Below are 15,750 nucleotides of genomic sequence, written 5' to 3' on the forward strand. Positions count from 1 at the left end.
AAGCCATGCTTTACTTAATCATGTTGGTTGAATAAGCCATGGTTGACTGAATTCACACATCACACTAAGCCACAGGTCATGATTTACAAACCATAATAGCTGTGTGTGATCTGTGAATCCATCCACTAGATGGCCTTGGTGAAGCTGTCATCTTCACACATTAGAGATAATATTACAGAAACATCTGTCATAGGAATGTGTGTGTACACTCATATCATTTTAACTTATTTTGCAGGCTGCTAAAAGAATGACTGAGCCATGTTCAGAGCACATTCGAAGAACAATGAAAAACACAGTGTGTCCTTATGAATTGCTGTGCAAGAGCGTTTGAGGCAGAAAAGGCCAATTGCTTTTTCTCAGCCCTTCTTTCTTTCAAGCACACCAGACTGAGAAGATAAGGAACATACACAAACCAACCCCCACCAGCATGAATGAGCACATAAAGAAGGTTTGAATGATTGGGTGCAGCTGCCAGACCTTGATTAAAATAACAGGTGGTGCAAAGCCCAACCACTATGCCTGGTTTCAATGCTCTTCTCTTTGGGTTTCCCAGGTTCCAGAAGTCATAGAGGACCTGCTTCCTCTGCACCACCTGTATTACTACAGCCCTTCTGTCTTTTTACATCAGATCCAGTTCTTGGTTACAATTATTTCCCCCTCCCCACCTTTAAGCAGGGTGTTAGTCATTCTCTAAGCAATGAAATTGATGTTCTTCTGGTAACAGTACGTGCATTTTTAAAGAAGGGCAGAAAACAGCCTTGCTTTAAAAATTGCTCGCATGCTGATGTGCTTATTTGAATTGCAGGATGTTCATCAGCTTCACCATTGGCTCCTCATGCGTTTTTGAATCTTTCCTGTATCTGTTTAAATTCCACATCATATGAGTCTGATTTAGCTTTGAGCCTAGCTACATTTTATACTAGAAGTAGGTAATGTGGTGCCCACATATTCCTCCCTTTGTGTCCACCAGTCTCCCTACTTCATCTGAGTTTTAATTTTTTTTAAAAAAATCATTAAAAATTAATAGGAAGGTTTCAAATTAAGTGCTGTAAAATAATATGCTGACCTCTAGCGTGATTCACAAGAAAGTCTCTAGTCCTATTTAGGACTCCCCTCCACACACACAAAATGGAGAGCTTACTTGCCCAGAAAAAGGGCAAAAGGTAAATCTGGTTTCTAAAATACATCATAGGGTAGTAGAGAACATCCTCATTAGCTTGCCTTTTGGCCATGCCTTGTGACTGGTCCTCAGGATTGCCTGGACTGTGGCAGTCAGAAAGGTCATGATGGCATTCATGATCATGTGATCAAAGTCTAGCCCTCTAAAGCTGTTCATCCCTTCTCTTCCCTCCTACTTTGACATAGTTAGCCTGTAGTCTGTAGAGATGGAGCTATTTCTCTACCATTATTGCATCTGCAAAGTGCCATCACATAGCCCTGTTCAGGGTAACCTGGTTCCATCTGGGTAAGGACGACATGTGGGACCTACAGGGCCACAGTGAGAACTATTCTAGGCATCTGTTGGATAAAGTTACTTGGATTTGCTTGGGGCTGGAATCTGGCTATACAGATTCTTTGGAGTTGCCTAAAGTACAGTGTGGTGAGTTATCTGGAAAGAGTTTGAGCCTGTTGGCCCTGATGAAGAGGACAGAGTCCTCAGTGCTGGGAATTTAGCCACCTGTGTTTTAGATCCTTGTCCCTTCTGGTTGGTCTATATTAAGGTCTATTGGGAGTGGCAGGTGGTTGGGCCCTGGGAGGTGACAGGTGGTTGGGTCTGTCACTCCCAATAGATCTTAATCAGGTGGTGTTGATGCTTCTTTGCAGGAGAGGGAAGTTCCATCTATCATGAAGGAGGCAGTTGTCCATTTATTCCGTAAGAGATCATTACTAGACCCAAGAGATCTAGACAATTGTCCAGACTCCAATGTTCCCTTTTTACGGAAGGCTGTTGAGAAGGCAATTGGCCTACAGATTACAGAATGTAGACCTTGTTCAGTCAGGATTCATGTCAGTTATATTACTGAGATGGCATCGATCACACTTGTATCTGGTGGGCTTGGGATGGGAGTAATGCATCCATTCTGGTTCTCCTTGATCTCTGAGATTGTAATATATTTCTGGTTAGCTTAGGGGATTGGGAGTGGAAGGCACTGTGTTACAGTGGTTCTTCTTTCTTTGAGGCTAATTCCAGTCATTATTGGTAGGGGGTGAGAGGTTGAGCCCGAGGCCCCTGATTTGTGGGTGCCTCAGGACTCTACCCTCTCTTCACTCCTTTTTAACATCTATGTAAAACTGCTGAGGAGTTCATCTTCCAGTATAGGGTGCAGTATCAAGACTGAGTGGCTGTGGGTTTTAAAGTCCCCCAGGTCCAGAGATTTTCCATCTTTAACTCTGCCTGGGAGTTACTTCCCCAGTCAGAGTCAGTGAGCAATGTGGGGGTCCTTCTGGACTCATGGCTCCTACTCAAAGAGCAGGTGGTAGGCGTGGCTAGGAGGGCCTTTGTACAGGTTCAGTTTGTGCACCAACTGTGCGTGATTCTGGACCGGGAGGGCTTGCTCAGAGTGACGCCTTAGTCACTTCCCGTTTGGATTACCTTTGCAGAGCATTTGGAAGCTGCAGCTGGTCCAAAATGCAGCATCATGGGCTGTTTTTGGCATCTCTCACCATGCCGATATAACACCGCTGCTCTGTGAGCTGCACTGGCACCCAGTAGGCTTCCAGGCACAATCCAAGGTGCTGGTTGTCACAGGGCCTGGCACAGGGCCTGGCTACTTGTGGGACTGTCTTTCTCTCATTGTTTCTGCTTCCCCACCAGATCTAGCAGAGAGGTCATGCTCCAGGTCCCTTCCATTAAACAATGTCATCTTGTTGGATCCAGGAGTCATGCCTCTTCTGTAGCTGGCTCTCTCATAGAGTCACTTCTATGAAATAGGCAGCCATATAAATTATCCGAATAAATAAATAGTGATAACCACCAATTTTCATAGCTTTAAAAGGAGATCAGACAGATTTATAGAGATTAAGACTATTAATAGCTATTAGTTACATTACCACCAATATTAGAAGTGACAAGTTCATCAGTACCAATTGTTGGAGATAATGAATGGGGAGGAAGCATACTTTTGACCTTTGCATGGGTATCTAATTGGCCATTCTGTGCCACATGTTGCTGCCTAACCCTTTGGTGTGGTCAAATATGTTTCTTCTCATGGTCTTCTGAAGAAACAGGTCTAAGACAGGACAGTTAAGACTTTAAAACTGGAAAAAGGAATCAGAATGCCTTCACACAGGCATACATAGGTCAGAGTCACTTTGTATGAGATGGGCAGCTGTATAAATATGATAAATAAATAGAAAATAAATAAAATTTCCCCAGTAGCAAATTGGAGCATCTTCTAGAATCATCCAACCATTGCTGTGCCAAAATAATAGCAATAAGGATAGATGGCTGGGTGAGTCTGAACATGGTATAAGTCACTATATGGAACTATCTACAGGATGAATTTGCAACTTTATTACTTTTAATTCACCCATTATCTGGGTTCTCATAGCACTGAACACCAAACAGGCTGGATCTGTACAACATCCCAAGTTAAAGACATGAAAAAAACAATACTATCCCAGGTTAAAATGAACCAGGCATAATATATCCTAAAAATGTATATGCTTGGTCTTAAAGTGACCTGATTAAGTATGTTATATGAACCAACCACAGTTCCCATTGGGGGCCAATCACTATAATTGGATTAACCCAGCATAGTGAGTCCAAACCAATCCCATTATGGTTTAGATAATGCCTGAACCCAGGAATTGCCTAAAACCTTTATTATAGGTCTTCTTTTTTCTAAACATAAAATCCCAAATTGCTTTAGCCGTTTGTTCTATGAAGGGAAGGTTTTTCCTGTTAACGTGACTTGTATGTGATGGTACAATAAGCTTAATGCAAAAGACTAATAGATAGGCAAGTTGCAGCAAAAAGCCTTAATGAAATCCAGCCAGCGGGAAACATTAATTTGCATACTGTTAGAAACAAGGAGGACTTTGCTGTGTTTCTTACTTTCTTATAAAGATGCTATAGAGCAGCTGAAAGGGAGCGTTTTAAGCCCAGAGTAATCTTGAAGAGTGAATCGTGCAGAATGATCTCAGTTGTCAGGTACCCTTGAGTATTTTGTAATGGCCAAAAATAGATGATGTCTAGTACAAGTTACTCCGTGGAGTTCTTGAAGCTCTCTAAGCTTGGTTGTTTGCAGATGTTCCATTGCCCAACTAGGTAGCATAGAGATAAACCACCTTTACACACCATTCAAATAAAAAACCTAGGAAGGAAACAGAAAGACTACAACACATCCCCTCCAGCAGCCAACAGTCAGATAAGCCGGAATTAACACCAGATGAACAATCAGGCAGAAAACAATAATCAAGGAACCACCAAGGAGGAAACTACCAAGATGGCAGGCAAGTTACTATGTATAAACAGGCAGCAAACCCCACAATCACACACCTCCACTGATGATGTTACCTAGTTGGGTAATGAAATGGCTGTGGACAAGCGACCAAGCTCACGAAACACCAAGAACTCCACAGTTCAACTCTGAGCTACAAACATTCTCTTCTACTGGAACAACTTATTCCCCAGCAGTAGAAAACCATGTCAGTAGAGTATGCTCAATATGCTCAACAAGTAACATTGGGGAAACATTTATGGAAGCCTTAACTTTGCAAACATACTTATAAGAATGCAGAAAGCATCAATAACAACTCAAATGCCTCTTCAAAGGAAAATACTTGCAATTTAGGCAAGCAGATGTTTTGATTGTGTTTTCTGTGCTGCAGAGGAAGAAAGGGAAGGAAACACTTTAGCAATCAGATACAAAAGCTGCTTCATTCAAAGTGGAATAATTACATGTATGCACTTAATTTACCCATTTGTTCATATCTAAGAAGAGAACTGTGAAGCAAATGTAGTAAACAAAAGATGTGGATTGAAAAGTAATGGGGTTCTCCTTGCCAATATAGTTTGCGTAATAATTATTATTTATCCTTGCACGATATAGTTTGCTATAGTTCTTTTCAACAAAATATTCAGATCAGCACATGAGCACAAATAGTAGCTGCTTTATCTACTTGTTGAAATGCTATCTGTTTCTTGGATGACATTCCATGTAACACTTGCGGCAAGGTTTCTCTACACAAAAAGCTATATGGAAAAACTAAGTGAGCATAATCCTCTCTACATATGATTGCAGAAGATTATACACAAAGAACTCCATATTAATGTCCCAGTAGCAAAACTGCCCCTGTGTGCATGTGCTACCTCTTCCTACATTGTACCTATAGCAGTCAGCTCGGTATTCACAAGGAAAATAGTCCTTCTGGCAGAGGACATCAGTAGATAGGCTTTAGATCAGTGTTTCTCAAACTTGGCAACTTTAAGAAATGTGGACTTCAACTCTCAGAATTCCCCAGCCACCATGCTGGCTGGGAAATTCTGGAGTTGAAGTCCACACATCTTAAGGTTGCCAAGTTTGAGAAACACTGCTTTAGATGGTAGGATCACCCTGCAAAATTGGAAACCGCTCATGTGGAGTCAGGAGCAGCTTCTAATGTAGCCACACGAGGTTAGAAAAAGATACAACTACCTTTAATGATTTTGCTCAATGGGACTTATTCTCATGGAGGTAGATTTAGGACTGACACGTTAATATCCTTCTTTCTAGGAACAATGCTGTGGTTTTTATCTTCCTGTTTACAAAGCATTATATTCTTGAGTGGGTCTGCAGGGCATGGCCTAAAATGTCAAAATGGTGGCCGTGCCACTGTGACGGAAGCTCTGCTGGGTTTAAACTATACCTATTAAATGTCCAACTTTTAAGGGATAGTTATTATGAGTTTAATAATACCTGCCTTCAAAGTTAATTCAGGACTATCTGTGGCCAAACAAATGATGTCTCTGTGCAACAGGCGGTGAAATAGTTTAGCTTAGAACTGTGTGCAGAGATGCTTGATTGATTGATTGATTGACTGAAGGTTAAGCTGTGCGACAAACCTATTTATACTACTGTTTGTGCTTGTCCCAAGTGAGATATGGAAATTAATAATATAAATAGCTGGTGAATTATTGGTCCTATGCTACTTGCAGGATAGTCTAGGCAGATGCAACCACTCCATCAAGATTTTAGATAAGCCTATGTTGTTTCCCACTGTCGTTTTATTTCCTGGCTAACAAGAGACAGCAAAAAAGTTTCATGGTCTTTCAGATTTCTGTGATATATGATTATGACAGAGTCAGACTCATCTCTCTGTGCTCCTCGTTTAATCATTACGTCTTCTGTGTCTGTGTTAGAAGGTGGAAATGTCATGCTCTCTTCTGAGATAGCTGGCAAGGTCTTCTTCTGCTCTGCGGGGCGGGGGGGGGGGAACAGGTCAGGCACAGGAGAGATTGCCCACAGAAATTGCTTGTTTGGTCTCCCCCCCCCCCCATCCGCCCTCCGCAGAGTGGAGAGAGTGGAGAGGAAAGGATTATAAGAAAGTAAGCAGGCACACAATGGGGAATACGCCAGCTGTTTGTGTTGCACGCTCGTGGCTCCCAAGTGCCACCAGATTTCTTTTGATGTGTATTCCCCATTGTGTGCCTGCTTACTCTCAGGTAATCTCTTCCTCTCCAATGAATGTAAATACAAACATTAATTCCTTTCTTGCTAATTATCTCAGTGCCGGGATGAGCATTCCAAAGGGCAGGGGAGTGGGGAAAAGGGAAAGCACAGTCACGGTCATGTGATTTCCCACTTAGTGACTGTTTCACTTAACGACAGAGCTGATGGTCCCAATTGCAGTTGCTAAACAAGGGCTACATGTAGTTTCTGCATATCTTCATCAATATAATCTTCATTACTCTCTATAATTGTCACATTGCTTGCATAACACACTGTGAATATGACTCTTAGTATACTTACCACTGAACACAGGTCAGCATAACTTGTGAATTTCCCTGCATCTATGGATTGATGGTGATTTTCCAAATGTATATTGAATGTACCAGATTTATTCTCCATTAAATGTGTAGATCTACAACTGCTCTGACCATTTTCTGTTCTTTGTTTCCAGCCTCAAGACAGCCTGAATATAAAATCCATTCCCTGATATTCTTAGGTAATAAAATTTGAATTAAATTGTGCTATTGCTCAAGGGAGAAGCTAGCATTTAAAAATATTTCCCTGTGAATAAGGAAAAGCATTTTTTCTCTTTTGTATGTTTCCAGGCAACCTGAAACCTGAAACCACTTAATTTAAGAATGAGCAAGTGATCAGTAAAAGCCAGGAAGATATTTCCATGTGTATATACAGGAAGATTATCAGATTTTATGACCTAATCTGTTTAGGTAAGATGGTGTAATATACCTTATGGCTACTTTCTTGATTTTTGGAGCATTTCTAAAAATCTAAAACTGGAATCCTGCCTACAAAGCAGCAGAGAGATCATTGATGGTATGATCCTATGGAGGTTTATTCTGAAGTAATCCTCACTAGATCATAGGGTTGGAAGAAACCTTGGAAGTCTTCTAGACCGTGGACCTCCCTTAGTAAAACTTCCACCTGTTGTTCTACCTCAGGAGCTATGGAGAATAAATCCATACTTTCTTCCCTGTGATAGCCATGCAGTTATCTGAAGATGGTTAACATGTCTCCCCTTAACCTTTTCTTCTTTAGGCTAAATACAGCCAGTTCCTTTACCCATTTTTCATAGAATTTAGCCTCCACTTGTGATTGATAGCAATTACAAGTAAAGGGTTAGATTAACAAACCTGTGTGCCAACAAAAGTACACAAGTAAGTATGCTTAAGTCCCATTAAAATCTGTGGGACAAGATTGTCTCAATGAAGTATGTCTAACTTGTCCAGAATTGGGAAACTACATTGAACAACTAGTGTGAATGAAGCTGAAGAGCAGTTTATAAGAGAAATTTTCTTAACTTGTGTTATTTTCTCCATACATTTTTCTTTCTGCTCTTGTTTCAGGAAACCAACAAATGTCTGTATGCATGTAAGACTTTAAAAAGCAGCATGAGTGTAAAAAAAAAATCCTCCTGCAAGAAGAGTATAGAAGAGAAATTTTTAAAGTTTTTGTGTGGTTGGTGAACAGTTTTAAGAACTGCTTATCACATTACTTGCCTGGTACAAAACTAAAAACAACTTGTTTGTTTCCACTGGTAGTTTATGGAGTTACCAACTGGTCCAGTTAGGCCTTCCTGTATTCAACCCCAAGAAGTAGTATGCAAATATGGATCAGTGGCTGAAAACTGATTCACTGAAGCATCCAAGTAATAATTCAAGCATGAGTACTAAAAATTTAAAAAAAACCCTGACAATAGCGAACAGGTCTCAAGGCCAGTTACTAACTGGGAATCCACATATGCTGTGCTAAGTGGAACTGTGATTTCACACAAGCAACTCGGAAAGAAAAGTGTGAATAGGAAATACAGTGATGAATATCTAAAGATGGGAGTTTGTTGGGCTGGAGACCTGCTTGCCCCTAATTCCTTAGGACTCAGAGATGTCTCTTGAAGAACATTCTTGATAGCAAGTTAGTGGTATGAGTTATTGTTATTCTAGCATGGAATAAATAGAATAATTCAGATGGAAATTAATATTTAATTTTGTATGATGGGCGTTTTAAGAGCCTCTTTAAGTATGGAGGGACTGAGAAGGTTGAAAGCATATAGCAGAAGTCTTTGCTTAATTTGTGTGGTCCCCATAATTTCCATAAGCTTACGTATTAGTCCACAGTTGCAGAAAGTTTGAGAAACACTGTTCTAAGCAAAGAGTCTTTCTATCTCCAACAATTACTTGCAGAAGAAGCAATGCTGCATTATGGTGTGTCAGAGTCAAACCAGAGAGACCCAGGTTCAAGTCCCTCTTTTTCTTTTTCTTTTGAAATAACTTTATTAGGTTTAAGATAAGAACAATAAAAATGAACAAAAACTAATATAGAAGATAAAGAATGAGAAAGAAAAGAAAGAACAAAGTCAAAAGTTCAAAAGGAAAGAAAAAAGTACAAAAAAGAATGACTTCTAACTTTCCTCACAACAGATATAAGTATCAATTTACACTAAAATCTTACTCTAAGTTTACAGTGTAACTTTCATTTTTTCTGTTATCAAGTATTATTTCTAATCATCAAATCCATATATCAAAATTTCATTTTTTTGTTTCATGCAAAAAGTCCAAAAAAGGCTTCCAATTAGCATTAAAATTACTCAGTGTCTTTTCTCTAATCAAAGCCGTCAATTTCACCATCTCAGCCATCTCCATCAACTTCACCATCCATTCTTCCATTGTAGGTGATGTCACGTTTTTCCACCTGTGTGCATATAAAAGCCTTGCTCCTGTTACCATATATAGAAACAAAGTTCCATGATTTTTTTCCAGCTGTTTGTCCCTCAATCCCAAAAGAAAACTCTCTGGTTTTGATTGTATGTTAATCTTTAAAATCTTCTGAATTAAGATATGTATCTGATTCCAATTTTTTTTAGCTTTTTTACAAGTCCAGCAAACATGATAAAAAGTTCTCTCTTGGTCACATTTCCAACATGCATTCAAAGCCCCTTTATACATTTTAGATAATTTTTCTGGTGACAAGTACCAGCAATACATCATTTTATGAAGTTCTCTTTAAGATTATAACACAATGTAAATTTAAATCCTTTCATCCCTATATTTTCCCATTGTTCCATTGGTATATTATACCCAAAGTTTTTAGCCCATTTTAGCATGCATTCCTTGGCTTGTTCATCTTCTGTTTCTAACTTCAAAAAGAAGTGTACATCTTAGCAACAACATGTTCATTATTAGTACATAATTCTACCCAGGTTCAAATCCTTCTTCAACCATGGCTCACTAGGTGATTTTGGGCCAGCCACTCTCTCAAGTCAAGCTCCTTCAGAGAGTAGTTGTTGTAGGGATAAACTTAGAGAAACCTTCCATGTACACAGAAGGTGGGAAATAATAAAGAAATGAATAATTATAAGCAAGTGGCACTGTTAAGCAATGGGATGGAAATCAATCTTATTTTACCTGTTCCCTATACGATTGCTAAATGTTAATTGGTTAATGTCCAGATTTATTCATTTTACCATTTTTAGGCAATAGGAAGAAAGCAAGATATTGGAAAAGAAAGCAATACAGGGTTGAAGGGAGTGAACGGGTGTTCCTTTTAATGCTCTTTATGAGAGCCAGTTTGGTCTAGCAGTTAAGGCACCAGGCTGGAAAACAGGAGACTGGGAGTTCTAATCCTGCCTTAGGCTTGAAAGCTGTCTGGGTGACTTTGGGCCAGTCACTCTCTCTCAGCCCAACCCACCTCACAGGGTTGTTTTTTTGGGGAAAGTAGGAGAAGGAAGGAGTATTAGGTATGTTCACCACCTTGAGCTATTTATAAAAATAATCAAGGTGGGGTTTAAAAAAAAATCCAAAAAATATTTTTTCCCCCTCAATATTGCAATTTTTTCTGGTCACTGATCGACAATTTGGCATGGAGGTGAGGGGACTCATTGCCTTTCCTGCCTGGTCCAATCACTGCGCTTCTTTTCTTTGCTTCCTATACCACAAACACAATGAGCAGAAAAAACACAGACCCCTATGCTAGGTGATTGTGGTAGTAGTTCTAACAAGGAGGCGTGGTAAGAATTGAAGGGGAAGAGGTGCACCAAAAAAGGCAGGTGAGAGAGATGGTGGAATGTCACAACAGCAAGGAAGCAAGCAGCATAGAGGACTACGCCAAGCTTGATTTGGCAGCATTGCCAAAGAGGTGAGGTGCTGAGAGCAGCTTAGCCTGTTGGTTCCTTTGCCTCTGACGGAATCATCTAAATTGCTAGCTACTGGTGGTCCAAGGTGCTATTTGGCTTAAACAAGCAAGCGCATCTTCATACAGTACAGTGCATGACTGACCTCTGGAATTGATCCCCACAAGACATGGTGATGGCTTCTTACTTGGATGCCTTTGAAAGGAGATTGGATAAATTCATAGAGGACAGGTCCACCAAAGACTATTGGTCTTGAAGACCCAATGTTAGTCTTGTTTTGGAGACAGCTGGCCTTAAGATCTCAGTTGCAGGACAACAATGGCAGCAGAGGGGCATCTCTCTGTCTCCTGCTTGTGAGCTGTCCAGAGGTGTCTGGTCAGCTGCTGTGTGAAGCAAAATACTGGACTAACATGGCCTTTGGGCTGATCCAGCAGGTCTGGTCTTATACTCTTACAATAATCACATGGAATCACTTCAGTGGCTGCAGGTAACCCTTAAGTCATCTCTGCTCTAAAGAACATCTTTCTTACTTGTTTCTTTCCTCATCCTTTGGGATTAGATTTATGTCATATATCTGATCCTAGATCTCAGAGTATGGTGTTATAGTAAATGATCAAACTTTAATCATTTGATAGTCAAAGATGCTTCTAATTTAGAACGCTCCAGTTGTACATTAAAATATGCCTAGGTTAAATGAATTTAAATTAAGTGTTTGATATTAGTATTATATGGATGGAGTTGGATGGCCTACAAATCTAATAAATAGAAATTAATATTTAATGTTCTATGTGTTTTAAAATCCACAGGTGTGCAAGCATCAGGCTGGTGTGTCTGGCTAGGACAACTGTCCTTCAACTTTCTTAAACTGACTTCAAGAGAATCTGAAGAATATCAAATCTAGCTTGGTGATAGTGATAATATAGAAAACTGAAATGAAGTTGCAAAGAGTAAAAAGGCTTTAACAGAAAAAAAACCCTTCCTGGTTAACCCATGAATGTTTCTTCTGATTACATTCACTAGAACCAGAATCCAATGGACAAAGAAAACCATAGGAACAACAGTCTTCTGTCAAATGCAGAACTCGTGACACTTTCCCTACAGTAGAAAATCATTACAAAAACGCTGTTTTAAGGAAAATATGGAAACTAACAATGTATCCACTCTAAAGAGAAATGACAGTTTCATTTTGAGCACAACCCAAAGCAACTCTGGTCTCTTTATTTATGATGGTGCTGAAGGGTCTTGGAACTCTGTTAAAGGCAAGGTAGATGGATTTGACAGCTCGCAAGTAGATTCCATGCTAGCAAGTCAAATTTCTGATTGCACAGGCAGCTGTTGCTTTAATGCTAAAGTCTTAGCTGCTTGTCAAACAACAGAATATGCCAAGACATGTGAAAAAGTTTGCCTCAGCAAAGTTTTGAAAAAGGACACACTGTCTGAGATTCACACAAGTGTTCCTCTAGAAAATAAGTTCTGCTTCTCAGATAATTCTTCTTTAACTGTGGGTAATAACACTGAGACTCACCTGGGTGGAAACTTTACTGAAGTCATTGAGGGTTTTCAGGATGATTTCCTTGAAGATATTGAATGTTCTGATGTGATGACCGAGGAGATGTATCAGGACTGGGAAGCAAAGTTGAAGTTTCTGTTGGAAAGTGATGACGAGGGGGATGAGTTAATTCCGAGTAGCGATTGTGATGGGTGTGCTTACTTCCTCAGTGAAATGCCTTGCCTGTTTCGCGTATCAGATAACACTATGCCTTTGGATACCACCATTGGCTTCAGTAGTCATCAGTCAAAATCCAAAGAAGTAACTGTCAGGAGTGACTTGACGGCATACAGACCATCAACCTTGCAAACAGGAATGACTCTTGCTGTTGGGCAACAGCAAAGTGAAACTCCCGGTATGAAAAACAAAGAGAAGCAGAAACAACCGGCGATCAAAACGAATTACTCCAGAACAGAAGAAGAAAACCGTAGCAACAATTACTCAAGTGGTGATGTTTCCGCTGTCAGATCACAAGGCATAGAAAATGGAACTTCAGCAATGAAATCATCTTCTAGCGACTTAGATGTTTCTTCAGCAACAGCAGGCAAACAAGATATAGCAGACAGAAATTTCTCAAGGGAAACCAAAAAGTCTCAACGGACAATGCAGGTGGGAAAGAAAATGATGGGAGGGAAGGCCAGTCTGCCCCACGCTTCAGAAGATCCCTTGAAAATGGTACCTCCTACACTGCCTCACATCTCCAAACTTCATACAATTCAGAAGGAAATAAATCATCTGGGTTCAGCTGCATCGCTTCACAGACAAGGAAAGCCAACCTTGGGGTTAACCAATGTTGCGAGCCAGGATGCTTTATTTCATGGTCAAAGATGTGACCAAAGTGATCTGTTGGCAGGCAAATGGATTATTGGCCTATCAGAGGGAAGTCAAACACCAGATGAAAATGCTACACTGAAGGTAAGGAAATGTTTATTTCTGTAACATATCTTTGGAAAGATGCAACTCCAGTCACTTTAATGTACTTGATTCCAACATGTCTTGAAAGAATGTGAACCATTCAAGCTGCTGATTGACAGCTACTGCTGTTGAGGAAATCTGGTTTTGAAAAATGGCCCAGATAAACCATAGCTGTCCTAATTATAGAAAGAGGGCGGGCGGGGAAGGTCCTGATAATAGCAAGTCGCATTGATGGGACCAGTAGACAGCTGGAAAGAGAAATCTGATATTAAATCTGTCTTATGTGCCTTATTGAAGCAGTGGCTTTCTCCTATCAGCCAGAGTTTCTAAACTGTGGACTGAGCAAGTTCCTTACTGCTTTGGAATTAGGAAGAGTTTAGGAATAGAGGTTGTTTGCAATTCTGGAATTATCTGAATGACATATTCTACTTCTTTCTCAAGAATGTTGATTCCTCAGAGCTGCGATTTCTCATGCCTAAGTCTTGTTGTTTCTTTAAACAGCCCTGAATGACTTACATGGAGCTCCTAGGGTACTGCTCTATCTTAGTACAGTTTTGCCATGTATCTGTGGTGTGGACAGAAAGGTGTTATTGCATTTTAACAATGAAAGAAATAACTGAATAGGAGCTGGGTCCAGCAAGTATTTTCTGCAATCCCATTGCACATTTTTGCAAGCTCAGCAATAAATATATCCTCTTCAACCTCATTCACACTATTTTTTAAATGCAGAGAGAAGGAAAACGAAAGAGAAATCGTACAGAACAGGGAGATTGGGGAAGAGGAACTAGACAGTACAGGTAGTTCCAGGGTTAAGAACACTCAGGTTACAGATAACCTGTAGTTAAGAACGGAGCCTATTGTAGCAAAATTTGAGTTAAATACACAATGGTTCAAGTTAAATACATAATGGTTTGAGTTAAATACGCAGTACCACTTATACGGTATTATACAATAATACTGTTCCGGATTATATACAAATTGACTTAAGGACAGATCTTGGGAACAGAACGTGTTCTTAAATTGGGGACTACCTATAACCGGAGGTGGGTGGGGAGTAGTGGTGGGGAATTTTAGCACAGATACTGTCAACATGGCAGCTACCATCTTCTCTTTCCATCTGGTGCCACATATTCCTCCATCAGTTTTCCTTTCCCTGAGTCACATTTGGGCCAGCCAAAGCGCGAAGCCTAGTTCAGCTTAACAAATTTTACTTTCTACATTCCTTGCTATTCCTTTATTTGAAAAAGGGAGGGGGAGAAGAGTGAGAACAAGAGAATTAAGACTGCCAAGAAATAATCATCAGTCTGGAAATTTTTGACATTTGGACCTTGCGTAGACCTTGAGGTGTGGTGATTGTACAAGGAAAGCTGATCTGAAAGAACACTGGATATCGATACCATCATCATCATCACCCTGCCTTTATTTTATTTTATTTTATTTTATTTTTTATATGGCCTACATCCCCGGGGTTTCTAGTGGTCTCCCATCCAATGGGACCATGCTTTGTTTTTGAACCTAGATAAGGTCAACCAGATGCTGCCACCTGCTGCGACTCTACAGATTTAAATGCGTATGAAATACAACAGATTTCTGCTTTTTAATAATTTTAATCCTATGTTAACATCCAGAGACATGAAATAAGCTATCAAATGCCCAGCATTACCCCTCTACTTCTAAAAACAGAAATGTTTTTCAGTATTTAAAAGCACATCAGTTGCTCACAGGTCCTAAAAGCCCGGTCACTGGATAGTCATTTTGAAACCAGCATGCTTGAGAATCATAACATATTTCCATTGCTCTGAGGGAGAGTAAAAAGCATACAAACCATTCAACGTCACCGGTTCAGAGTCATATTGGTGACAGGCCTAAAATGACAAAGTGTTATTTCTTGAACTTGCCAAAAGGTCAGTGGTGTCAGTGGAGTGTTGATGCAATTGGTCAGCGGGCAGAGTTTCAAGGCAGAAGAACGAGAAAACAACCATACGAGTTCTTTATGTACCTTAGCTTTCCATAATGGAAGCTTGTTAGCTCTCTCCGGCTGCCGATGTAGTTCAGAGCGTTTGCCTGCACATGAGGTCGTCTGTTTTCAGAAAGCCCAGGACCAGAACAACTGAAGATTTTTAGTAAGCAATCTCCAGCGGTCTTATTGTAAAGCTGCATACAGACCAACTTAAAAAAACAATGATCAGTGTGTTTTTTTTTCTGTTCCAAGCAGCTTCACCTTCCTTCCAGCTTTGCTCCTAAAACAACATCAGTATTTGCTCTAAATCCAAAACTTATTTCTTGCTCTTTATATATTTAGGAAACATTCCAGTGCTTTACTTAAAAAGCAGATGTTGCTTTTACATTAGGGACAACTGATCAAAGAGGCAAGAGAAGATGCTGTGATTATCAGAATTACCTGCAAATTCACACTGTGAACATTCCCTCTGGCTGCAATGAAAGAGAAGAAAAAAAAACTTTCCTCTGAACATGATGTGGTTAACAGTTGT

The 15,750-nt window shown here is 40.0% G+C and overlaps 1 protein-coding gene across 1 annotated transcript in view; it reads left to right on the forward strand.

Moving 5' to 3' along the window:
- The first annotated feature begins 279 nt into the window (after positions 1-279).
- The window catches only part of ALPK2 (alpha kinase 2), an 80,481-nt gene continuing 65,010 nt past the window's right edge, over positions 280-15,750 (forward strand). Inside the window, exons 1-4 of the mRNA XM_088152832.1 lie at positions 280-448; positions 7,105-7,149; positions 7,259-7,378; positions 11,601-13,258. Coding sequence (XP_088008958.1) covers positions 11,933-13,258 — 1,326 coding nt within the window. The 5' untranslated portion in view covers positions 280-448; positions 7,105-7,149; positions 7,259-7,378; positions 11,601-11,932. The remainder of the gene's footprint in view (positions 449-7,104; positions 7,150-7,258; positions 7,379-11,600; positions 13,259-15,750) is intronic.

Source organism: Python bivittatus, unplaced genomic scaffold (assembly GCF_059951505.1).
Source record: "Python bivittatus isolate LINGU-HERP-01145 unplaced genomic scaffold, Pbiv_v1 ctg000570_np1212, whole genome shotgun sequence".
Taxonomy (NCBI): domain Eukaryota; kingdom Metazoa; phylum Chordata; class Lepidosauria; order Squamata; family Pythonidae; genus Python; species Python bivittatus.